Source organism: Scyliorhinus torazame, chromosome 17, assembly GCF_047496885.1.
Source record: "Scyliorhinus torazame isolate Kashiwa2021f chromosome 17, sScyTor2.1, whole genome shotgun sequence".
Lineage (NCBI taxonomy): Eukaryota > Metazoa > Chordata > Chondrichthyes > Carcharhiniformes > Scyliorhinidae > Scyliorhinus > Scyliorhinus torazame.
Genome location: NC_092723.1, coordinates 161,765,652 through 161,791,436, shown reverse-complemented (window position 1 = coordinate 161,791,436; position 25,785 = coordinate 161,765,652). Strand labels below are relative to the sequence as shown.

The following is a 25,785-nucleotide window of genomic DNA, read 5'->3' as shown; positions in this document are numbered from 1 at the left end:
TTTCCAAACAAAACTACTCTTATTCCAATGTTCATCACATGACAATATGTTAATTTTGATCATTTTCTTTCTTTAACAGTAGGTTTCTCCACGGTTACTTGACAGCACATTCGAGTGAACTGGCAGACAAGTTATTGGCTCATTTGGCCATGCAAAGCCACCCATGCACATGAGGGACAGAGCATGGGTTAGACTTCTAACATCTCATTTTTCAACCTTTGAATTAAAAAATTGGTTAATCTCCAATCCAAAGACACCTTTTGGCACCATTTGTACCACAGTATCGGTGGCATGCAAATACATAAGAATTAGGAGTAGCCACTCGCCCGCTTGAGCCTGCAAGGTCATTCAATAAGTTAATTGCTGATCTGATTTTAATCTGAACATATTGCTGCCTACCTCCCCAATTAACCTTTCACTCCTTCCTAATCAAAAATCTAGCTATCTCTGCCTTAATGATATTCAAGTAAATAACTTACCATAGAATTGTAACTATTCCACTTTGGTCAAAAGGAAAAATCACTTTTCTCCCTTAACTCCAGTTTTGACTACCCAACATCTATGAACACAGTCAAAAAGGGGTAGCACAGAGGTGCAGTGGCTAGCACTGCTACCTTACAGTGCTGAGGATCCGGGTTTGATCCCGGCCCCGGGTCACTGTCCATGTGGAATTGGCCACACTAAATTGCCCCTTAATTGGAAGAAAAAAAGAATTGGTTACCCTAACTTTATTTTTTTTAAATGAACATAGTCAATGCTCATTTGCAGCTAACATACAAAAAGGTTCAACAAGGTAATATGGAAAAGCATACTCGGCGAGACGAGAAAACTTTCTCTATGTAAAGTTGGAGTATCAGTGTCAGTCAAGATGCAATTCAAACTGTGAGACCACCCATTAAGGTTTTTATGACTCAAGCCAAAAATAACATAGTGAAAGGACAACACTTAAGAATTCAAAACAGAATGAAAACAATAAATATTCAATTTGCTGTCTGGTCACAGACATTTACAATAGACAGCCGGCAAGAATACGGTTATTAACAACAATTAAACAATGAAAACAGATTCAAATGCAATCTATGGTAAATAGATATGCAACAATGCCACAAATTAAATGATTAAAAAGACTTACAATCAATTTCTAATAACCAGATGGTTTCACTAACCCCTCCCCAACATATCATCTTAACTAGGTTATATTTGCTGTATCAGTAATATACTACATATGCTACCAAACAAACAAGTAGGTTTTTAAAGTGCCACTCCTCATTTGGTCACATGTTACTTTATCACAAGGTATTTTAACACCTTCTTGTGTTTGAAATTCAACCTGTTGGTGGTTTTAAGACATGTTAAACTATTTGTACATGTAAATAAATCACCAAGATAACGTAGAAGGCCATGACCACATTTTTGGATGAGTCAAGCATATTTGATATTTATCTGCAAATCTAGAACTTTTGAATCAAAATGTTTTCGTAAAAGTGTTTTTAATTTATGGGATTTTTGTTCTGCGCCCCTACTACATAGAATAGGATTGTAAATGTTGCACAAAAAATCTAGTAAAAGGTCCAAACTTCTGCAACTGTATTGCTACACCAACAGCAGTCCAAGACGTTGAAGTAATATTCCAATATCCCATGATGGCCTGAAGGTACCTCAAGATTTCAGACATTGACGCTTCAGAGGAAGACCAATACTTTATGCACCTGGCCTGTATATTTCGACAGACACATTGAACAACACTGACCTTGGGACTGTGAACTGACTGCAATAGTTGCACGGTAATAGTTCTTAAAATTAATTTAGAATACCGAATTATTTTTTTCCAATTAAGGGGCAATTTATTATGGCCAATCCACCTACACTGCACATCTTTGGGTTGTGGGGGCGCAACCCACGCAGACACAGGAAGAACGTGCAAACTCCACACGACAGTGACCTGAGGCCAGGATTGAACCCGGGTCCTCGGTCTCATGAGGCAGCAATGCTTAACACTGCATCACTGTGCCACCCCTGCAAGTGGTAATAGTTAATTAATTAGTTATAAAAGTGATACAATTTACTATTTCACAAATTAGGATAGTCATATAAGTTTGAGCTGCAAGAGGACAGAAGGCAGCAGTAATCACCTTTGAGATCCAGTTGAATTGTATTCCAAGTAAAAGTGCCACATAGTTCAGAATAATGCAAAGCTGTTGATCTCTTGGTTAACTGAGAGGGACAAGGTCAAAAGGCTCATGGAATCCTTGGTTTACTAGTGCTATCCAAAGATACTTGTTAGACAAGTAGGAAGTTGACAGTTACTCGGTAAAATGATCCTGAGCAAAATCATGCCACTGTTGAGCAAACAATATCCAAGGGGTTGCAAGGCAGGTGGACAAGGATAGTGGTATTCAAAAAAATGTTGGTAGGGATTGAGAGTGAAAGACATCATGGAATGGGTGGATAAACATTCATAAGTGGTAGGGGGGAAAAAGGAGAACAGTGTAAAGTTTACTGTAGTTTGTCCATGTTTGAACCAATGACCCAGAAAAAATTATACCCTTGCAGAGAGATTAAACAGTGCAATAGGAAGGATTTAAGCCAATGCAGCAGGGAATGTGGAGAAATCAATGTTTGAGGGAGAAACAGCAACTATTGTGTCATAAGTAGGAGGGTAAGTTACAACAACAAGAAAATACCTTCAGGTAAAGAGATAAGAAAACGGTTTTGAAATGAGAGATAAAAACTCTACCGTAGAAGAAACAAAGGATTCTGATGGAAGAACACTGGCCTGAAACTTTCAGCTTCTCTCTACAAAGATGATGCCATATCCAGAGAATTTCAATCATTTTTTTGTTTTTAATTAAGGAAAGAGGAAGGCATTGCTAAATTTAGTTCCAGGAAATGAAGGGTGCAATGTGAGATAAGAATAGTTGGGAAATCATAACAACAATATAATCTGAAATGCAAAGTATGGACAATGAATATTGATTAAGCCACAGATTCAGATACCCCTTTAATAAAATGCTGTTAAAGTCCTAAAGAACAGGTTTTGGATTCACTGATGATGCAAAGGATGGGAAACTATAATTGAGGAAATACTGAATGTACTTTCAGTGGTGCAAAAAATGGGAAGATGAATTGTAAAAGTTATGAATAGGAAAAGATAATTTCCTCTGGTTGGGAAGTCAGCAGCAAGGGATTATCAATTTCAAGTAATCATTAATAGAGCTAGAAAATTCACAGAAATTTCTTCAGAGGGTTGTTGGGAGTGTACACGATTTGTCAGTGAGTAGTGGGAGTCAAAACCAAAAATCAGCAAAATATTTAAATCAGACAACCCACTCACCAGCCAAACAGCATTTGTAGGAACTCAAATGTCAACAGCATGTTCTCGAAGAGCAACATTACATTTGAATCATACTGCTTGTCCCTCCATTTATTTTCATTCCAACCATATCTCAATAATTATAGTTAGACTGAAATCCATATTCTCCCATTCCAACCATGTCTCAATAATTATAGTTAGATTGAAATCCATATTCTCAAGTGACTAAACTGATTGCTATTTTATGAAGTCACCCATATTACACAAGATGCTTTTATCAATCTGGTGGAAGAGAGAAAACCACACTTCATCCGAAGAAACTGCCCACCATTAAATTCTATCAACTACAAACAAATAAAAATGGCCATGAGTGGCTCAGGTCTCATTTGGTTTTATACCCATTGTACAAACTAGCTTATTTAAATAATGCACAGCACTGTAAAGAAAGATGAATTGATGTGCATATGCAACATGCTTTACACTTATTTTTGTGGAAAACAAATCTATCATCTTTTCTCTGTATCCCCAACACCTCACTGATTAGAATGCACCACAAGTGGAAGTGGGAGTAAATTAAAAGTTCTTCACAGTGGCACTTGCATGTTTCAGTTGCTGCTGTTTTGGCTTTCAGCAGTGCTGCCAGTCACAAAAGTGAGAAGGCAAAAGCAAGCAATCACTCCATGCTTTGAAGTCAAGCCATTGATGTTGGATTAGAAATATTTTGTTACCTCCTGCTGTTCTTTAGATCCTTGTGCCTTCCACCCCAAAACCAAGGTTGCACAAGAAAACCATTACCTTCAAGTCCACTGACAGAGTTATGCAAAACTGAGAGAATCAACCTTTCCTGAAATGTTTATTCTGGAAAGGTGCTTTGTGTCTTCCATCGTAACTCAAAATTGGGTTAGTCATGTTGTCAAAACCTATTCCATATACTCCATGGTATAACATGAATAGACATTTGACAAATTAATACTGCATTATATGCCAAATAAAAATGCATAAGTCAATTTTGTTACTGAACATCTGGGATATGACTAAAATAGACCATCACTGTAATATTTTGGTGGTTTGAAATAAAAGGTGCAATGTATGTCCAACCATCTGTTTCGCTGCATAAATTAGTCTGATTGCTATCAATTCGTTTTCACATAAATGAAACACAGAAACTGCAGTTCTGCTCGACACCAATATTACAAGAGACATCTTAATCTTATCTACAAAGGCAACGACATACAAGCAACCAATTCAGCCAAAATTAAAATATGTTCAAGAATCAGGAAACTGGATTTGAATTGAGTTAATGATTTGATGCAAAACCAAAAATCAATCCAGAGATGCAGTTGAGCCGCTTTACAGAACTGAAAATTAGCATTCTGATTTTTAAAATGGCAGATATTTTAATCCAAGCAGTTTAATCCTATTCAGTTCCAAACTTTGACACAGTAATACTGCATTTGGCTTTATATGGTGCAGTTCAATTTAACACTGAATAAATTGTGCACAATGATGAGAGGGTATTACTTAATCCGAGATTTTCCAAGATGGCAGGCAGTCACTTTTGAGGAAGGCACCTTAAAGCACCTGAATATTAGGACAAAGAATCAGTTTGACAGAGAGAATAAACGGTGCAACTCCATATTATCTTCAATCAAACAAATATTACACTCCACAACTACCTACGAAGTAGCCTATGTCATTTATGATTTCAGTAAGTGACTGGAAATTGAGGCAGGCAGAGACATCCAGTTACAACTCACCATAACATGCACATTTGATTTGTTGAAAATAAACGACTTCTCAATAAACAAACCGGTCATCCACATCATTTTTTTTGCACAGTATATTTTCAAGTAGCCCAATAGCTAGATTTTATTGTTTTTCCACGTGGACAATTAACGTGCTACAGCCAAGTGTTTTTGTTATTTGATGGATGCAATGTGGACTGACCTGCACCTGTTTGCGGAAGTGGAGCACCTTGGACGCTGCGCAATGCCAACAGTGTCAGTAAGAGAATGCCGGCGGGTATCGCCATTCTCGGCCGGGATTGACTTGCTCTTCGTCGTCAGGGACTCGAGCGACCGTCGATCTGAAGCATTTACACGGGACGGACAGATCCCCGTCAAGAAGAGTCGATGTTAACGACAAACCTTCCCACCCACCCTCTTAAACGCCGCCGGCAACTGGCGGACAGCCGCGCTCTCCCCTTGCGGCGCTTTTCTTTCGGCAGCAAACAGTCGCTGGAGTTGGGCCACAGAAACTCATCCTTACTCACAGGCCGCGACCGCCGCTCCGCGCCGATATTCCTCTCAGGTCCCAACCCCTAAACATTATTCCACCGGTCCGGTGACACTCTGTACATTTTTTCCTTCTCCGCGGTGATGGCTTTTTTTTTTAAATTTGCGCTTTCGCTAGCGACACGACCGCCCACCTCCCGACGCTTTTCCCACGGCCGCCATGATACGCACCCACGTCAGGAGACAGCTAGCCCCGTTTCTCCCTCCCCCCGGCCCTGGTTGACAGCGGTTCTTGGCCAATCGTACGCCTCGCCGTCCCTGGTAGGGCGGGACATCCGACCCAGAGGCGGTGATGGACGGGCTCGCTCCTTCCAATGTTGCGTCACTCGCTTAGCAACCGAGGGAGGCAGGCAGGGGCAACTTGAGGTAGGCTCTTGCGAAGGTGTTGCTTGAGGGCCAAGTGAATGGAGCAACATCCTCGAGTTCAGTATTGTTTCGCCTTTTTTTCCTCCCCCCCCCCCCCTGTTTATTCTTAATGCGACTATTGCCAACCCTTTACGTGACTCAATTTCAATTGTGTCAAGGAGTAAAAAAATTTTAACAGACATTTTGTCGAGAATCTTACAAGGCAGAAGAAGGCCATTCATATTTCTTCGAAAGGGACGAGTCCCACTCTCCCTTTTTCCACATAGCTCTTCTATTTTTTATATTTCTTTTGAGAGGGAGTTCCACTCTCCCTTTTTCCACATAGCTCTTCCATAGAATTCCTACAGTGCAGAAGGAGGACATTCAGCCCATCGAGTCTGCACTGACCCTCTGAAAGAGCACTGTGCCTAGGCCCACTCCCCTGCCCTTACCCCATAACCTCACCTAATCTGCACAGATTTGGACACTTGGGGGCAATTTATCATGACCAATCCACCTAACCTGCACACCTTTGGACTGTGGGAGGAAACCTACACAGACACAGAGAGAATGTTTTGTCACCACCCAAGGCCAGAATTGAACAGGGCCCATGGGGCTGTGAGGCAGCAGTGCTAACCATTGTGCCGCCCAGTTTTTAATATCTCTTTTGAAAGGGAGGAGTCGCACTCTCCCTTTTTCCACTTAGGTTTTTTTTATATCTCTCTCTTGAAAGCCACAATTGAATATGCCTCCCACGGCTCTTTCAGGCTGCGCATTCCAGGTCATCATAACATGTTCTTTGCACCTGCCCATGGCTTTCTTCAAAAACTTCAGAATTTTTAACATCTCTATTAAATGTCACCTTTCTTGCTCTTAGGTGAACAATTATTAATAATTCTTAATTAATTTGGAAGGGCATCCAATGAATACAAGACATTTCTTATGATTCCAGGAAACTTAAACTCACCTGTTTCTATAATTGAAACTTGCTGCAACTGATCTATTGTTAAAACTGAACTACAGGTTAAAAATCATTACATTTTAAACCTATGGGCATCTTGCGGGTCTGCCAACACCAACAAAATGCGAGGTGTGAGACTTATGATTATTGACTAATAGATCTGTTGATTTCTAACAGTACTATACATCAACTTTATTTGAAACTAAGGTGGGTCACTGTTACAACTAGTGATTGAACATGACCTCTATTAGAGATCCAATGAAGAAAAGGGTATTTTTGTAAACTGTCATGAGAATGTCGCTTTAAGAAATGGTTAGCTGCTCATGTTACTGCAGTGATGTCAGAGTGTGGGTGGAGCTGAGCTCTGGTTCTGCTTTTTAGTTTCACTTTGAGAAGAGCTTGGGTGTGTCTGTTTTTTTGGTTTTGTTTTCCAGTGTGTTGCAGCTGAAGTCAGCCAAAGCAGCAGTATTGTTGAGTTCTCGGCCATGAAAGACTATCTCTTAATCATTTGGTGAATTCAGAATTATAAATGTTGTCAGTATTGAATGTAAACTCTGATGTGCTTCTGTTTGAAGGTTTGTTAAGTCTTCTGGGTGTAAAAGGACAGCATACAGATTACTTAGTGTTGTATTCTTTGGGGGGTGTATTTGATTTACTGGTTGCTATGATATTCACTGTTTGTTTTAAAAAGGTTAACTTGAGTTCATAGAATAAACATTGTTTTGCTGTTTTTTTTTAAAAACTGGTCCATTTCTGAAGTACCATACCTGTAGAGTGAGCCATGTGCTCCCCATACCACAATCTATTAAAAGTTGTGGGTCAGCTGAACTCCATGATACATGTTGGGGTTCTCTAAAGTTTGACCCATAACAATATATTAAAATATGTTTCACAATCTCCCCGTGTCTGCGTGGGTCTCACCCCCACAACCCAAAAAGATGTGCAGGGTGGGCGGGTTGGCCATGCTAAATTGCCCCTTAATTGGGGAAAAAAAGAATTGGGTACACTAAATTTTTAAAAATAAATATATATAAATAAAATATGTTTACAAGCTACCACAATTGCTCACTGGAAAATGTCATCACTCAGAAGAATTGTTTGTCACTCCACCTTTCCTTTTAAGATGCTCCTTAAAATCTACCTCTTTTATCAAGCTTTTGACTACCAGTCCTAATAGCTCCTTCTTTGGTTCTCTGTCAATTTTTGCCTGATAAGGCTTGAGGGGTGTTCTAGTATGTTAAAGATGCTACATATAAGCACTAAGTAGGGCTGACTCCACCTCCTCCTGCACAAGGCTAAGCCTCATGCAGTTTAAAGTGGTGCACAGAGCGCACCTAACCGGAACCCAAATGAACAGGTTCTTCCTGGAGATGGAGGACAAATGTGAATGGTGCCAGGGAGGCCTGGCGAACCACATTCACATGTTCTGGGCCTGCCTCAGACTTGTCAGGTTCTAAACAGCCTTCTTTGAGGGGATGTCCTAGGTTTTGGGGATGAGGGTGCAGCCGTACATGAGAGTGGCAGTCTTCGGGGTTTTGGACCAGCCAGAACTACATATGGGGAAGAGGGCTATGGCTTTTGCTTACTTAATCACATGCTGGAGAATCCTAGTCGATCAGCAGCACCACCCACAGCTGCAGACTGGCTGGCAGACCTGTTGGAAATTCTCCACCTGGAGAAGATCAAATACCCCATCCGAGGATCACGATGAGGGCTTCTACAAAGCGTGGGGCTATTCATCAGCCTGTTCCAAGACCTGTTCGAAGTCAATAGTGATTAGGAAGAAAGTGGGGAGGGGGGACTGATCAGGGCAGACAGGAACACAAAGAGGAACAAGGGGGGTGGGGGGGAGGAACAAGGGGTGGGGGGGGGACAAGGAAGGAACCCAGGGGAGTATCAGGGAGAGACATGGAAAAACTGTTAAAATTGGAAAATGCCATTAACAATATGTATTTTTTTTAAAGGGTGTTACATAAATGCAAGTTGTTAGTTGCATCAACCAGGAAGGCTCTTAGTTTGATCCATCATCTTTGCTGAATTAGTTGACTGCACAAGGAGCAGCAGCTGAAACACTGCAATTTGGGCTTTCTACAGTAGAATCGATCCACGCTTCCCATATCTTTTTATTAAACAGTAAAAAATATATACAAGGCCAAACGGTACAAACACTAATTTTGTGTTGAAGAACAGGGGAGGGGGGGGGGGGGTGGTTGGATACTCTGATTATTAAACAGTTCACAACACAGTTGTACAAAAAAGACAAACAGTAAAAGCACTAAACTTTGCGCTGGAGAGACCAGATACCCTCGCCTCTGTACCAACAGAAGGGAAAGGAAAGGCGGGGATTGGATTGGATTGAATTTGTTTATTGTCACATGTACCGAGGTACAGTGAAAAGTATTTTTCTGCGAGCAGCTCAACAGACCATTAAGTACATGAGAAGAAAAGGGAATAAAAGAAAATACATAATAGGGCATCACAACATATACAATGTAACTACATAAGCACTGGCATCGGATGAAGCATTCAGGGTGTAGTGCTAATGAGGTCAGTCCATAAGAGGGTCATTTAGGAGTCTGGTGATAGTGGGGAAGAAGCTGTTTTTGAGTCTGTTCGTGCGTGTTCTCAGACTTCTGTATCTCCTGCCCGATGGAAGAAGTTGGAAGAGTGAGTAAGCCAGGTGGGAGGGATCTTTGATTATGCTGCCCGCTTTCCCCAAGCAGCGGGAGGTGTAGATGGAGTCAATGGATGGAGTCAATGGGGGTGGGGAGAGAGAGGGAAAGGGAGGTTGGTGGGGAACGACGGAGTCGGGGTGTTGCCTTCCCATCCCTGACTTTCTATCTATTGACCTTTCTGGAAATGGCATGCATATGGTCATCAGAATGATGATAGGGTGTGTCTAATAGTTATCACACTCTAATATGGGCATGGACTCAGATATAAATAATGAGTATTTGAAGTGGGGGAGAGGAATGAAGGGCTGTAACTCACCTAAGATTTGAATTCAAGAATGCAAATCAGTGAACACTTTTAATATTTAAGAGACATGCACCTACAGTGTGTAATAAATTATCCTTTACATTGTATAACATTTCTTGCCTTATTTAAAAGTGCATCCTTTTCTTAGACTGAACAGCTACATGGTCCATGAGCTTTCGGTCTTTGATGGCTAAATTATGTATACCTTGGAGCTTTAAGAACAATATCTAAAGATTGATTCCATATTTCTGTTATTCTCATAAACAGTATCTCAAGTTGTTGAAGCTAACATCTTGAGCCTGAATTTTTATAAATTTAGAGGTCTCTATGCCTCAACCAAAACAGCATTGGAGCCCTTCCCATTTAGTATGTCCCACATCCATCTTTTTCACTGCAATGGGTGGCAGGGGAATTGGGGGGGACTGTAGTTTGCACATCTGTGGTTCACGTGTAAAAAATGACATCTAAAACGCTACTCATGGGCTTTAGATATTTGAAGAAAAAGGTCTAAAGCTGCTGGAGTTATTTGGGACAGTCAGGTGCCCTTTGGGAGGTGTCAGGTGCCCTTTGGGATTGTTAGGAGTAGGCATGAATATGTGTAAATAGTGGATACATTCTGGAATTGTAAAGCTGTCAAGTCATTTAAAGCCCCAAGCCATTTAAACTTTTGAAAAAAAATCACCCCCAGCCTGCAGTTGAGAAAATTGGTGCCTGCTATTTTTGTTTACATAAACCTCAGGATGTTATTATAAGATAAGTGCAGGATAGGTGGATTGGACATGCTAAATTGCCTTTTAATTGGAAAAAATATAATTGGGTACTCTAAATTTATTTCCAAAAGATATCTGACATTAAGTAGGATATGAATTTGCATTATACCTTGCATGACATCTGAAGACCTCTTACAATCATTGGAATGTATTGTGCTGATCGGGTTGAGGGCAGTACTGTGAGGACTTCCTACCTTTGGTGCCTATCTCTAACTGGCCCTTGCTCAGTACTTTATGAATATTAGACCACGTGGTTAGCAGACTTCAATCTGCAAGACAAGGGAACAATATATCCATTGCTCTATCCAACTCTATTTGAAAAGTTGTGATTTATCTTCCATTATAAATGAGGTAATCACCTGCAGGAACATCTTTTTGTTTTAAAAATATATTTCTTAAAGTTTTTTAACACAATTTTTCTCCCTTACAAACAATAACCCCCCCCCCCCCACCCCCCCTCGTAACACAAAGAAAACGAGAAATCGCGCAGAGCAAGATATATACATGGCAAAATGATATATTTACACAGCTTTGTACACTGGCCCTCACCCGTACATGCCAGTTTCCCCAACCCTTCATGTTATCTCTTGCTCATCCACCCTCCCAGGCAGTCCCCCCTTTCTCCCCCCCCCCCCCTCCCAGGACGTTCCCCCCCCCCCCCCCCAAGGTTGCTGCTGCTGCTGACCGACCTTCCTCTAACGCTCCGCGAGATAGTCTAGGAACGGTTGCCACCGCCTGTAGAACCCCTGCGCAGACCCTCTCAAGGCGAACTTAATCCTCTCCAACTTTATGAACCCAGCCATATCATTTATCCAGGCCTCCAGGCTGGTGGGCTTCGCCTCCTTCCACATTAGCAAGATCCTTCGCCGAGCTACTAGGGACTCAAAGGCCAGAATGCCGGCCTCTTTCGCCTCCTGCACTCCCGGTTCGTCCACTACTCCAAATATTGCTAGCCCCCCTGCAGGAACATCTTAATAACCGCTCATGCTCAGAATACATGCTGGGAAATCACAAACTGCAAATGCACAACAAAAATTTGCATTGTGTACTACCTTTAATGTAATGAAATTTGCAAGGTGCATACTGAGAAAAATGGTGCATAAAATCTGAGGAAAGTAAAATGCCACCTAGTGCATTGACAGGTAATTGTTACAAGTGTAAGAGGAATGTACATTTGAGCACCAGCTCCCTTTGGAAATATTTATACTGCAAGTACTGATGGAAAACTGCCACCACGTAAGAATTTTAATAGGCTCTATAGAATAATATAAAAACAGTATTATTTATAATAAAATAAATTGTGATCCAACGTGTTTCTATTCCCATTCCGAAGAAGAGTATGTGGGTTTTGTGAGGGCCACGAAGAAATAACATTTACTCACACACACACACACACACACATGGTAAGCAGGCAGGTTATAACAGTGGGCTTGAAAAGTTAACTCTGTTTCTTTCTCCACAGATGCTACGAGGCATGCTGAGTTTTTCCAACACTTTATGTTTTTATTTCGTATCGCCAACGTCCGCAGTATTTTTGCTTTTATTACGCTGTTGGTTTTCCACCTATGGAAACCTACAAGATATTTTGTCATGTGCCATGTGATGATCTCCTCACCCATTTATATAGCTTTCTGTATATCTGTGGAATATTTTTATCAATACACAGTGTGAAGTTCCCTTGGCATATAAAATGTAATGTGCAAAGAATCTTTAAACCCTTTCCAAATTGTGCATTATGACTTTTATTCTCTTCCTCAGTAATTTAACAATTAAAACAACATCCAGATTTTCTGAAAGATTACAGGCATTTATCTGGAGTGGATTACTGGTAAATAGTACAACTATAGTACAATCTAGTATTTCATTGGGATTCATGTAGCGTCATAAGCCATAAGGTTGAATCTGGAGTTATTTATAGCAATTGTCTGAATGCTAAAATGAGATTACAGCTTTGAAAGTACTCAAGAGTTTTCCTAACTAATGTGGTTTGTGGGGGTGAGAGTAATAGTTGCTCCATGGTCCAGTTTTGTGGGTGTCCTGGAAGCCAGGCATGTGCACTATGTCATTTAGATCACAATGTTTTTCAAACTTTTTTGCCCGGGACCCATTTTTACCAACCATCCATCCTTCGGGACCCATGCTGACCAGCCAACCTTCTCGGCCCACGCTGCCTGAACTTCACGACTGACGTTTTTGCTTCACTATGGAGGGGGGGCTGGGGAAGGTGGCACTGTGTATGTAAGTCATGTTGGCTGGGGTCTGTGTTCACAGGGTTTGTTAGTTATATTGCTGTGTTTTTGTTCTTTTTGAAATTTGAAGTATAAAATTGTTAAAATTATAAATGCCTCAATAAAATATTTACTAAAAAAGATATGCTTTTTTCTTCTAAGTAGGTCTGCTGATTCACATGTTTGCATGGTTTTCCTCCGGGTAGTCCGGTTTCCTCCCACAGTCCAAAGATGTGCAGGTTAGATGGATTGACCATGCTAAATTATCCCTTAGTGTCCAAAAGGGTAAGTGGGGTTACAGGGATAGGGTTGGGGCATGGGCCAAGTGTTGGAGCAGACCCGATGGGCCGAATGGCCTCCTTTTGCACTGTAGAGATTCTATGATTAAATGATGATAAGGCTGTTGAATGTCACGGTGAGATGGTTGGATTTCGGAGATGATCATTTCCTGGCACTTAAGTGGCAAGTAAAATTGGTGTCACACATCAGCTCAAGCCTGAATGTTGTCCAGGTCCATGTGGACACTGACTGTTTTGATATCCGTGGAGTTGTGAATGGTACTTAACATTCTGCAATTGTCAGTAAACATCCCCACTTCTCACATGATGGAGGGTAGGTCACTGAATAAACAGCTGAAGACGGTTGGGGCTAGGACACTCCCTGAGGACCTCCTGCAGCAATGTCCTAGGATATGATTGACTCCCAAAAACCTCTAGTCTTCCTTTGCAATAAGTATGATTCAAATCATTGAAGAGTTTCCACCCAATTCCCATCTACTGTCGCTCTAGCTCTTTGATGCCACACTCGGTCAAATGCTGCCTTGATGTCACTCTCTGGAATTCAGCTTTTTTGTCCATGTCTGGAGCAGAATGCCCCTGGCTTATGCTAAACTAAGCATCGGCGAGCAAGTAATTGCTAAGTGTACTGCTCAATAATACCTTCCATCACTGCTGAAATTAAGAGAGTAGACTAATAAGGCAGTAATTGGCTGAATTGGATTTGTCCTGTTTTGTGGACAAGACATAACTGGGTAATTTTCCACATTTTGGGATAGATCCCAATGTTGTAGCTGTATTAGAACAGTTTGTTTGGGGTGCACCACTTTGGTACAATTTAAGGAGGGCCGATTAAGATCCCTGCGGTCTAGAAAGATATAGCCCTTTGTAGAAATTATTTTCATTATAAGAGGATAAATGTCCTAATTTCAAAGGGACTGAAAGAAAAAGCTGTCCAGAGTCAAGCCAAACCTTTCATGTTTGTATACCCATCTCTTTAATTATGTTTTTTTCATATTTCTTCCGGTGCTGAAAAAGAGAGGTTGCCTTCCCACATCCACATCATAAGTGGTGTTGTTTCTGCTGCTGCATATAACATTGACAAAGTATAAATGAAGACGAGCACCTACTTTCTTTCAGACACAAAAGGAAATCTTTCCTCAGTCCATATTTTGAAATGCTCAATTACTAAGGGAGATGATGTTAAAAGCAAACTGGGTTTTTCACACAAGTGGTTCGGGTGTGAATGTATTGTCATAGATGTCATAGAATTTACAGTGCAGAAGGAAGCCATTCGGCCCATCGAGTCTGCACCGGCTCTTGGAAAGAGCACCCCACCCAAGGTCAACACCTCCACCCTATCTCCATAACCCAGCAACTCCACCCAACACTAAGGGCAATTTATCGTGGCCAATCCACCTAACCTGCACATTTTTGGACTGGGGGAGGAAACCGGAGCACCCGGAGGTAACCCACGCACACACGGGGAGGATGTGCAGACTCCGCACAGACAGTGACCCAAGCCGGACTCGAACCTGGGACCCTGGAGCTGTGAAGCAATTGTGCTATCCTCAATGCTACCGTAAAGATATGAGTCCGAAAGGCACACAGTACAGGAGCAGACCATTTGTTCCCTCATGCCAGTGAAAGCAATTAGTCCCACTCCCCTGCTATTTCTCTGTAGCCCTGCTATTTTTTCCTTTTGAACATAGAACATACAGTGCAGACGGAGGCCATTCGGCCCATCGAGTCTGCACCGACCCACTCAATCCCTCACTTCCACCCTATCCCCGTAACCCAATAACCCCTCCTAACTTTTTTGGACACTAAGAGCAATTTATCATGGCCAATCCATCTAACCTGCACGTCTTTTGGACTGTGAGAGGAAACCGGAGCACCCAGAGGAAACCCACTCAGACACGGGGAGAACATGCAGACCCCGCACAGAAAGTGACCCAGCGGGGAATCGAACCTGGGACCCGGGCGCTGTGAAGCCACAGTGCTATCCACTTGTGCTACCGTGCTGCATTGTGGAGACAGGTTCAATTGAGGCATTGAAGAGGGCATTAGATGGACAGGGAAGGGGTTCTTGAAACGTGGTATGGGGAGGATCGATGATGGTGGGCACCCGAGAGCGAGCCTGAGGAGGTGTGGGATGAGGGTTTTGGTTGATCGGCAGCGGGGTGGGGTGGGGGGGGTGTGAGAGGGTTGAAGCCAGTCAAGAGGGCTTGTGTGTTCACACATTTAAAGAGTCTAAAGGCGGACGTAACTCTGTTAAGGAAACACACCTGAAGGTTGTGGATCAGACTAGATTGAGGAAAGGACAGGTATTCCATTCAGGATTAGATTCCAAAACGAGGAATGTGGCAATTTTGATTAACAAAGTGGTGGCGTTCGAAGTGGGGAGTATAGTGGCTGACTTTGGGGGGAGGTATGTTATGGCGAGTGGGAAATTGGAGGGGATGCCGGTGGTGCTGGTGAATATTTATGCTCCGAATTGGGCCGATGTGGAGTTCATGAGGCAGGTGCTGGGTAAGATCCCTGATTTGGACTCGCACCGGTTGATAATGGGGAGGATTTTAATATGGTTCTGGATCCAAGGCTGGATCGGTCGAGTTCGAGATCAGGGAGGGTGTCAGCTTTAGCGAAGAAGCTGAGGGGGTTTATGGAGCACATGGGGGAGGTGGGTCCGTGGAGGTTTTGGAGGCCGAGGGCAAAGGAATTTTCGTTCTTCTCACGTGCACAGGGTGTACTCCCAAATTGACTTTTTTTTCTCGATAAGACGCTGTTGGCGGGGGTGGTCGACGTGGAATATTCAGTGATTGTGTCGGATCATGCTCCTCATTGGGTGGACTTGCGGGTAAATAAGGGAGGGGGCCAGCGCCCGCTGTGGAGGCTGGATGTGGCGCTTATGTCGGACGAGGAGGTTTGTGAGCGGGTGAGGGCGGCCATTCGGGGGTATGTGGAGCTGAACGACACAGGAGAGGTTTCGGCGGCCACGTTGTGGGAGGCATTGAGTGCGGTAGTGAGGGGAGAGTTTAGCTCGATAGGGGCGCACAGGGAGAAGGCTGAGTGGGTGGAGATGGAAAGGCTGTTGGAGGAGATCTTGCAGGTGGACAAGAGGTATTCGGAGGCCCCAGAGGTGGGGCTGTTGAAGGAGCTGCAGATGGAGTTTGGGCTTTTATCCATGGGGAAAGTGGTTGGGCAGCTGAGGAAAGGCAAGGAGGTAGTTTACGAGTACTGGAAGAAGGCGAGCTGGGTGTTGGCGCATCAATTGAGGAAGCAGGAGGCAGCAAGGGAGCTCGGGAATGTGAAGGACAGTGGGGGGGACTCGGTTTTGGACCCGATGGGGGTGAATGGAGTGTTTAGGGATTTTTATAGCAGGTTGTATGAGTCGGAAACCCCAGCCGGGGTGGAGGGATGAGGCGGTTTTTGGAGGGGGTTGGAGTTCCCAAGGATGGAGGAAGACCTGGTTGAGGGGCTGGTATCCCCCTCTGGGCTGGTAGAAGTGGTGGAGGAGTTGGAGGTGAAACAGTCGGCCAAGGCCCCGGGCCCATACGGATATCCAGTGGAGTTCTATAAAAAGTTCTCGAGGGTCCTGGGGCCCTTGTTGGTGAGGGCGTTCAATGAGGCGAGAGAGTGGGGGTTGCTCCCCCAACGCTATCGCAGGCCTCGATCTCCCTGACTTTAAAACGGGATAAGGATACGGAGCAGTGTGAGTCTTGTAGGCCGCTCTCACTATTCAATGTGGACGCCAAGTTCTTGGCCAAGATCTTGGCCTCGAGAATTGAGGACTGTGTGCCAGGGGTAATAGGTGTGATAAACCACTGTTACACCTGTATTAGGTGATGTAATGTAGGACCTGTACTATAGGTTCGCCGGTAGCCCCTGCCTGCTGGCTCCACCCAGTAGGAGGAGTATAAATATGCAGGTCCTCTATTCAGCAGCCATTTCACCAGCTGCTGTGGGAGGCCACACATCTTACTGCAATAAAGCCACAATTGTATCCAACTTGAGTCTTTGTACAATTGATCGTGCATCAATTTATTGTAGTAAGATTTTCTTGAAGATGGACCTCCGAATCAAAGCAGATTGCCTGCAGCTGGATCCGCAGTCTAGCGACGCCAGAAAGGACTTTAATCACTGGCTAGCCTGCTTTGAGGCCTATATCAACTTAGCGACCACCCCTCTGACGGAGGCTCAGAAGATACAGATCCTAAAGTTGGGGGACCTGTTTGTGGACGGGAAGTTCGCGAGCCTGGGTGAGCTGGAGGAGAAGTACGTGCTCCCCCCGGGGAACACCTTCAGGTACTTACAGGTAAGGGCGTTTGCCAAACGGCAGGTGGTGGAATTCCCGCGGCTACTGCCACACACAGTACAGGACAGGGTGCTCTTGGGGGGGGGCGGGGGGGGGGAGATCTCGGAAACTTACCAGGTGTTGCAGGAGAAGGCCTCGGTGGTGGAGGTAAAAGGTAAGTGGGAGGAGGAGTTGGGAGAGGAAATTGAGGAAGGGACGTAGGCAGATGCCCTGGGGAGGGTGAACTCTTCCTCATTGTGCGCGAGGCTCAGCCTCATACAGTTTAAGGTGCTGCACAGGGCACACATGACCGGGACAAGGATGAGTCGGTTTTTTGGGGGTGAGGACAGGTGTGTTAGGTGCTCAGGGAGCCCAGCAAACCACACCCATATGTTCTGGGCATGCCCAGCGCTGGAGGAATTTTGGAAGGGCGTAGCGAGGACGGTGTCGAGGGTGGTAGGATCCAGGGTCAAACCGGGCTGGAGGCTCGCAATATTTGGGGTGGCAGAGGAGCCAGGAATGCAGGAGGCGAAAGAGGCCGGTATTCTGGCCTTTGCATCCCTGGTAGCCCGGCGAAGGATTCTTCTTCAGTGGAAAGATGCGAGGCCCCCAAGCGTGGAATCCTGGATGAGCGATATGGCAGGGTTCATTAAATTGGAGAGGGTGAAATTTGCCTTCAGAGGGTCGGTACAAGGGTTCTTTAGGTGGTGGCAACCGTTCTGAGACTTCCTGGCAGAGTGGTAGACATTGGTCAATGGCAGCAGCAACTCGGGGGGGGGGGGGGTCACTTTATCCTTTTTTTGTTTTTATTATTTACACTGGAGGGTCTGAGGGGGTGTATATACTTGTTGTATTAAGTCGGGGTGTTAATGTTAATTTATTATTTATGTAGGGGGGGTATGGAGGGCACTGGAGGAAAAGTATGAGTTGCCCCCTGGGAATATCTTTAGATACATGCAAGTGAGGGCATTTACGAGGCAACAGGTGAGGAAATTTCCGCTGCTCCTGACACAGGGGATCCAGGATAGAGAGATTTCGGGGGTATGGGTCGGGGAGGGCAAAGTGTCCGAAATATATCAGAAGATGAGAGAGGAGGGGGAGGCGCTGGTAGAGGAGCTGAAGGGAAAATGGGAAGAAGAGCTGGGGGAGGAGATTGAGGATGGTCTGTGGGCTGATGCCCTAAGTAGGGTAAATTCATCTTCCTCGTGTGCCAGGCTTAGCCTGATACAATTCAAGGTTCTACACAGAGCACACATGACGGGAGTGAGGCTGAGCAGGTTCTTCGGGGTGGAGGACAGGTGCGGGAGGTGCTTGGGAAGCCCGGCGAACCACACACATATGTTTTGGTCATGTCCGGCACTGGATGAGTACTGGAGGGGAGTGGCAAGAGTGATTTAAAAGGTGGTGAAGGTCCGGGTCAAGCCAGGTTGGGGGTTAGCTATATTTGGGATAGCGGATGAGCCGGGAGTGCAGGAGGCGAAAGAGGCCGATATTCTGGCCTTTGCATCCCTGGTAGCCCGGCGAAGGATCTTACTCATGGGGAAGGAAGCGAAACCCCCCAGCGTGGAGGCCTGGACAAACGATATGGCAGGGTTCATAAAACTGGAACAGATGAAGTTTGCGTTAAGAGGATCGGTTCAGGGGTTCTCCAGGCGGTGGCAACCGTTCCTTGACTATCTCGCGGAACGTTAAGGGAAAATAGATCGTCAGCAGCACCAGCCCAGGGGGGGGAGGGGGGGGGCAACCTGTTTTGCTCTGGTTGGGGTGGGGGGGGGAGCACTATTTTTTGTTACTTTGTTAGATCACTATTTTATTTAAATAATGTTATCTATTAGTTATTGTGTTATCTTTTTTGTTGATTTGTAAGGTGGAAAAATTGTGTTTGAAAACTTTAATAAAATATATATATTTTTTAAAAGACAGAGTTAGATAGGTTCTCGATTAATAAGAGGATCGGCGTTGTAGGGAGAAGGCAGGAGAATGGGGATGAGAAAATATCAGCCATGATTGAATGGCGGAGCAGACTCGATGGGCCGAGTGGACTAATTCTGCTCCTATGTCTTATGGTCTTATGGCTGGTTTTGGGGTGTGTGGGTTGTCCATTTAGTTAAAATCACGTTAAAATTATAATATAAATGCCTTAATAAAAATATTTTTTTTTTAAAAAGAGGCATTAGGTGATTACTTGAATAGAAACAATATGAGGGCCTATGGGGTAAAGGCAGGAGAATGGCACTAAATCATAATGCTCATTTGGAGAGCTGGTGCAGACATGGACCAAATGGCCTCCTTCTGTGATGGAACAAGCAACAAATGGGAGAATTGTAATCCTGCTTCATTTCCCAGGATTTGATATGCTCAAGTCTGCATTCGATGGTACAAGCAAGACTAATCGTGAGTCCTCTGAGACAAATGGTCCAAAAGGATTCAAGGTCACCTCACAAAAGGAGAAGGCCATATCCAGTATCCAATGTATCTCAGGGTTAAATGATGCTGAAATATTCCAGTCTTTGTTGTCAGCGGAACAGAAAATATAACAAGATCTGCAAAACAATTGTGTTCTTCCATCTGATTTTGAATATTAAGAAATCCCTGATCCCTTCAATCTCATTAATAAAGGGCAGGAGGTTACCTGTACCATGTTTCAAACACAATAGAAGAGCTGCCTGTGTTGTGTTCTGTTGTCTTGCTGTTGCAATGATGCTCACAGAACTGCTGGTGACTTACTTAGTGTTATAACCTGCCTGCTTACCATTGGCTGGGGACTAATGACAATCCCACAATCCTGTGGGAGTATGAGCTTCTCCAATGAGGGGGGCGGAGAAATCATTAGCAGACTCCCTGTATAAATAAAGCTGGCCAGTTTGGAACCAGCAGGAAGGAGTGAGCAGCAAGCGAAGTTGCTGCTGCTGTTGTAGTATATTGTAAATGTTATTTATTATAAATAAATTAGTTATTGTAAATAAATGTTATTTCTTTGTATCCTTAAAACTCGTGCTGGATTCTTCGTGGCCCTCACAAAACTTAGAATGATGATTTATTGATTAACACGTGGAACCATAACATGCAGAAATCTATACAGACGAGGTTGCTCTGGAACTACCCGATATGTGACTGTCCTTGTGTATGCCTTACTACCAACTGGTGAGTCTGCCATAGCATGTGCCACCAGCTGGTTGGAGGTCGCATTGCTAAATGCATACAATCGTATTCACAGACCTATCACCACAGCCTTGGCAGCACGGTGGTGCAGTGGTTAGCACTGCTGCCTCACGGCGCCGAGATGCCAGGTTCTATCCCGGCTCTGGGTCACTGTCCGTGTGGAGATTGTACATTCTCCCCGTGTTTGCGAAGATTTCGCACCCACAACCCAAAGATGTGCAGTGTAGGTGGATTGGCCAGGCTAAATTGCCTCTTAATTGGAAAAAATTAATTGGGCACTCTAAATTCATTTTTTTTAAATCACGACAGCCTGGAACCCATGGGCTGGATTCTCCAAAAATGGGGCTATGTCCCCACGCTGGCATAACAATGCAGGCATTGCACTCCCGAGTTTCCTGGAAAACAACAACCCGATTCACTTACCTTCAGGGGGCTAGCAGGGAACCGGAGTCCTTAACGCAGTTTTGCCTGCAGATACAGGCCCCCGCACTTCCGGTTCTGAGTCCGAGCATGCGCACGGCAGCGGTCTCCAGCAGCCACGCAGAGCGCCATGGCGGACTCGGATCCAAACTAACACAAACAAACTAGGCCCCCCCCCCCACCCGGATCAACCGCGCACCCGAGGATCCATCCGGCCCGATCGCTGCCCCGGTCGCCCATAAGGCCCCGCCGGTGCTCAATCCTCCTGCTCCCCACCAGGGCGGCCGCAGATTGAGTCCACAGCCGCCACGCGAGCATCCCGACTGGCCATAGCATGTTAGTTCCACACCGTCGGGAACTCGGCCAGTCAGGAGTGGAGTATCGCTGGGCGGGCCTCTGGCAATGGCCCCCTAACCGCGCCGCGTAATTCACGGACGCGCAGTTATTCGGGGCCTGGAGATTCGCTGGGGCGGCGCCAGGCCCGATTCCATCGGGAGCTTTGATTCTCCGCCCCCGCGCCAAATGCGATTTTGCTGCGGGGTTGCGAAGGATCCAGCCCAAGGAGCCTGTGTGTGAGTCAGAATCTTCCAAATGCAAAGTGGGGTTTGGTGGCCACTGACAGCAATACCAAATTGACAACAGTGCAAGCATTCGTTAGGTTGCTCACCCAAGAGAAAAATGAGAGAGCAACAAATTTCCTTGGTACTTTCCATGACAATCTGATTTGTGGTTTGATGTCTGCTTTGTTGTCCCACTAGAAAGTAATGAAGTTTATTTGTGCATCTTATCAGGTCATTGAATTACTCAGATTGTAGTATGCTCTGAAGTTAACTGACATTACTGAAACTCTAATGCAGCTCCAGCGTGCCTCACAACAATCTTCTTATATAAACAATAAGAAAAAAACCTTTTGCACCATATTGATGGCTTGACAATTCCTTACTGCTGCTTTTCAGTCTAATCTTAGCACTATCTGTATTTCACGTGACTATTACAGCAACATTGCATTGCAACCGTAGTACAACAGAAGCAGAATGTTAATTTGAAACATTTTTTTCTAAATCACTTTTGATTAAGTTAAAATTGGGCCCGATACAAATGGATGGGTTAAAATCTTGCCTGCTGTCTCCATGAGATTTATCACTCCTTGTATTTCAAAAGATAAATTCATAGGTCAGGATTTTCATTACCCAGACAGGTATCGGGAGTCAGAAAAATATCCTGACTTCTTGGGAGAAAGTGCCTGCAAAGACAGGATCCTCATTGCCACAGGCTGCTGGGTGCTGAGACTGGTGGTGTTAAAGGTCCACCGCTTTCTGAGAGTTTTGTAAGTAAAGCCCTCACCCCTCATCTCCCATGCCCCATCTATGCAACCTCATACCTGAATACCAGGCTGTGCCCTCAACGCAATCCCATGATCCTACATGCAACCTCTGCCATCCCATGCCCAACACGCCATGGCCTCTTATGCCAAGCTTTGGCACTTCCATTCCCTTTTACCCACTATGCACTGTATAGAACCAATAAACCTATGGTGACAAGATGTGTAAAATAAGCTTTAATAAAATTCATTACTTTCCAGTATGTTTTTAAAAAATGTCATTACAGGGCAGGAGAAGGGTCAATCAGCTTTCAGGCCCTTTCAAGTATCAATAGTAGAAACTAAGCAATTTAAACCTCTTAAGCTTATGTAAATAAACCTTGTGCAATTGACAGTAGAGATCAGAGTTGTCAACAATGTTTTCCCTGAGGCTCAGGTGTTTCTACTGGGTAATGAATATCTGGACTCTCAGCCAAGCCTCATTAGGCATTCCTGGGTTCATTTGCTCATGGCCCAAACCAACCTGCACCCTAATCAAGCACTCTTGAAAATCAGAAGCCCAGAATGGGGCCGGGAATCAGGACTTGCCCGCCATTTTTCAAGGAAATGACAAAAATCCACACCATAGTGTCTGTAACATATAGGTCAGACCCCATTAATTTGAAAATACCAAAAGTGTTAATATAATTGTGCACCTAAAGTACAAAGGATGAAGATTCAGATGTCGCAGTGAGGAATATTGATCTCAATGCAGGTTGATGGAAAAGAAGTCTCCACTTTCTTACAGTTACCAGGATGCAAAGTAAGATCATTTCAGGTAGCCTCAAAACTAGCCAGCAGAGAGCGTGAAACTGTCCATAACAAGTTGACTAAAAACAAAAAGCTTGTCGCCTTTCAAAACAACATCAAACAGCAAGGTCAAAATAACCGCAAAATTCATTTCCTACATTTTTTGCCCTTGTGTTAGAATTAAAAACATTTCCAAGATTATTTCAATTCCAAAAAATGTTAAAACATGCTTATTTGAAAGCATCCTTAATCACAAGAGAACAGTAACTGCCAGGTGTCCAGTTGCTTTTCAACTACCCTTTTTTGACCCTTTCAGTTTTCCATGAGGTAGGAAACTGGAGCCACAGAGGTAGAAATTTGTTTTGGGCAGTACAACAAACAGGTGTTATACAGGCCTGCTGGACTAGTAATCCAGAGACTCTGGCAAATGCTCTGGGGACCCAGGTTCAAATCCCCCTTTGGCAGATAGTGAAATTTGAATTCAATAAAAAAGAAATCTGGAATTACAAGTCTAATGATGATCATTAAACCATTGTTGATTGTCGTAAAAACCCATCTGATTCACTAAGGTCCTTTTGGGAAGGAAATCTGCCATCCATACCTGGTCTGGCCTACACGTGACTCCAGACCCACAGCAACGCTTAAATGCCCTCTTAGTTCACGTGCAATTAGGGATAGGCAATAAATGTTGTCCCAGACAGTGACCCCACATCTTGTGACAAATTTTTTTTTTAAATCAATATTTCAAAAAATCAGGCAGGACACATAACAGGTGACCAATACAATACCATCTGCTTTGCACTAACATCCAAGGTCACTTTATACCCCATTTGGTTTGTAGAAAAAATACTGTCGGCAGAAGTTGAATTGAAATGGATCCATCAGTCAAATTAAAGCGAAGGTCTCATTCATCATTCACCTTCCTGTAACTCTCACTTTGCCTGTGAATCAAACAAGCAACATACTCACTGTTGCGTCTCATGTTGTAAATAATTAATTATCTGTACTTTTAGAACCTAGGTTAAATGATAAATGCTGATTCATATTCTTACTTTAAGTAAAATGTTGAAGTCATGCGGTCAGTATAATGAGTTCTAGAATATTCAAGTTAATCATGCAGCCAACACTCATCTGCATGTAGACAAGTATTATTCTCTCTGCTGCAGACATTCATGTCATCTATTTCCTCTTGCTAAGTTTAATCATTATTTTCTCCACATTTAAATTGATTGAAAGTTACAGAAAATGGCCTCGGGATTGGAGGCCTGTTTAATTTGATAAGATTTCAGTTTGGCAAGTTGCTATAGTTCAGGGACTGGAAGTCAGCGAAGCAATCTTCCTGTCAGTGGTGACATGATGACTGATTTGGACAGGGAAGGTTGGCATGTTTTAGATTCATTGGACTCAAAGGTGTCAGTATGATAGGATAGGAGGAAACTGAAAAACGGAGATGTCAGAGGCTAAAATATAGCAGGGAAGCTGAGGAAAATCTGCTTTGTTCATATATAATTGCTGTAAATACAGTAGTATGTTTAAAATATGTATGACGCCCACAAAAACAGAAACCAAGCTCACTTAATTTCCTCAAAATAGTTGTGCTCATTTTTAAGCAAAATGAAATTGTAAATACAGAGAGAATCGTTTGCTGTATCTTCCTGAACATTATTATGTTTCAAATTGTATAAAGTTGACTCATGGGTGGCACTATTTCAATATGGCCTATTCACAATGGGAATTGTTTTTACGATCAATTTTTAATTTTTCCCTATAAAATCTAAATTAAAATTTTATTACACAAAACTGTGAAGCAAGCAATATTTACAATATTGCGCCGTAGGCAGCAATGCTAACCACTGTGCCACGTACTGCCCCTAATATTTACAATATTAAGCTTTTCACAATTAACACACGGGACCTTTCAGCCAAAATGTTGATCTTGATATCAAGAATACAAATAATGTTCAATTAAAATCGGGCAACACGGTGGCTGAGTGTTAGCACTGCTGGCTCACGGCGCCAATGGTCCGGATTCGATCCCGGCCCCGGGTCACTGTCCGTGTGGACTTTGCACATTCTCCCGTGTCTGTGTGGGTTTCACCCCCACAACTCAAAAAGATGTGCCGTGTAGGTGGATTTGCCAATCGAAATTGCCCCGCAATTGGGAAAAAAATAATTTTTAAAAGATGCTCAATTAAAATCATGGACACAGTCAAAGCCCAATTAACGTCATGGACATAGTCCTTAAAACTTTTGCTACCAAAAGTTTGAGTCGAGCTAGAAAACTGGTGAAAATTATTCATGCAATTTTTTTTCTCAAAGGTCCGTGCGCTATGACCTATTTCTTTCAGGATTTCAAGCTTCCTTATTCCACTGAGGTGGAAAGTGAATGAGTCCACAGACTTCATGTGTAATTTTTGATTTATGTCAAGTTCCTCTGGTTGATAATAAGGGATGACTTGGAAGCTTAATTATGAATAATTTTAAAATGGGAAGACAAAGCCAGTGTTTTCAGACCCTATCATAAACTCCATTCCCTGGCTACCGTCTCCATCCTGCTCCCTGGCAACTATCTGAGGCTAATCCAGACTGTTTGCAATCTTAGTGCCATATTTGACCCAGAGATGGGCTACC

At 43.6% G+C, this 25,785-nt stretch overlaps 1 protein-coding gene and 1 long non-coding RNA gene across 2 annotated transcripts in view; one reads left to right on the top strand and one right to left on the bottom strand.

Moving 5' to 3' along the window:
• lmtk2 (lemur tyrosine kinase 2) overlaps positions 1-5,797 on the bottom strand; it is a 193,684-nt gene extending 187,887 nt beyond the window's left edge. Inside the window, exon 1 of the mRNA XM_072481547.1 lies at positions 5,261-5,797. Within this exon, the coding sequence (XP_072337648.1) occupies positions 5,261-5,345 (85 nt within the window). The 5' untranslated portion in view covers positions 5,346-5,797. The remainder of the gene's footprint in view (positions 1-5,260) is intronic.
• A 110-nt stretch (positions 5,798-5,907) lies between these two features.
• The window catches only part of LOC140393594 (uncharacterized), a 93,669-nt gene continuing 73,791 nt past the window's right edge, over positions 5,908-25,785 (top strand). The window contains exon 1 of the long non-coding RNA XR_011935683.1: positions 5,908-5,973. This is a non-coding gene — a long non-coding RNA (uncharacterized lncRNA). The remainder of the gene's footprint in view (positions 5,974-25,785) is intronic.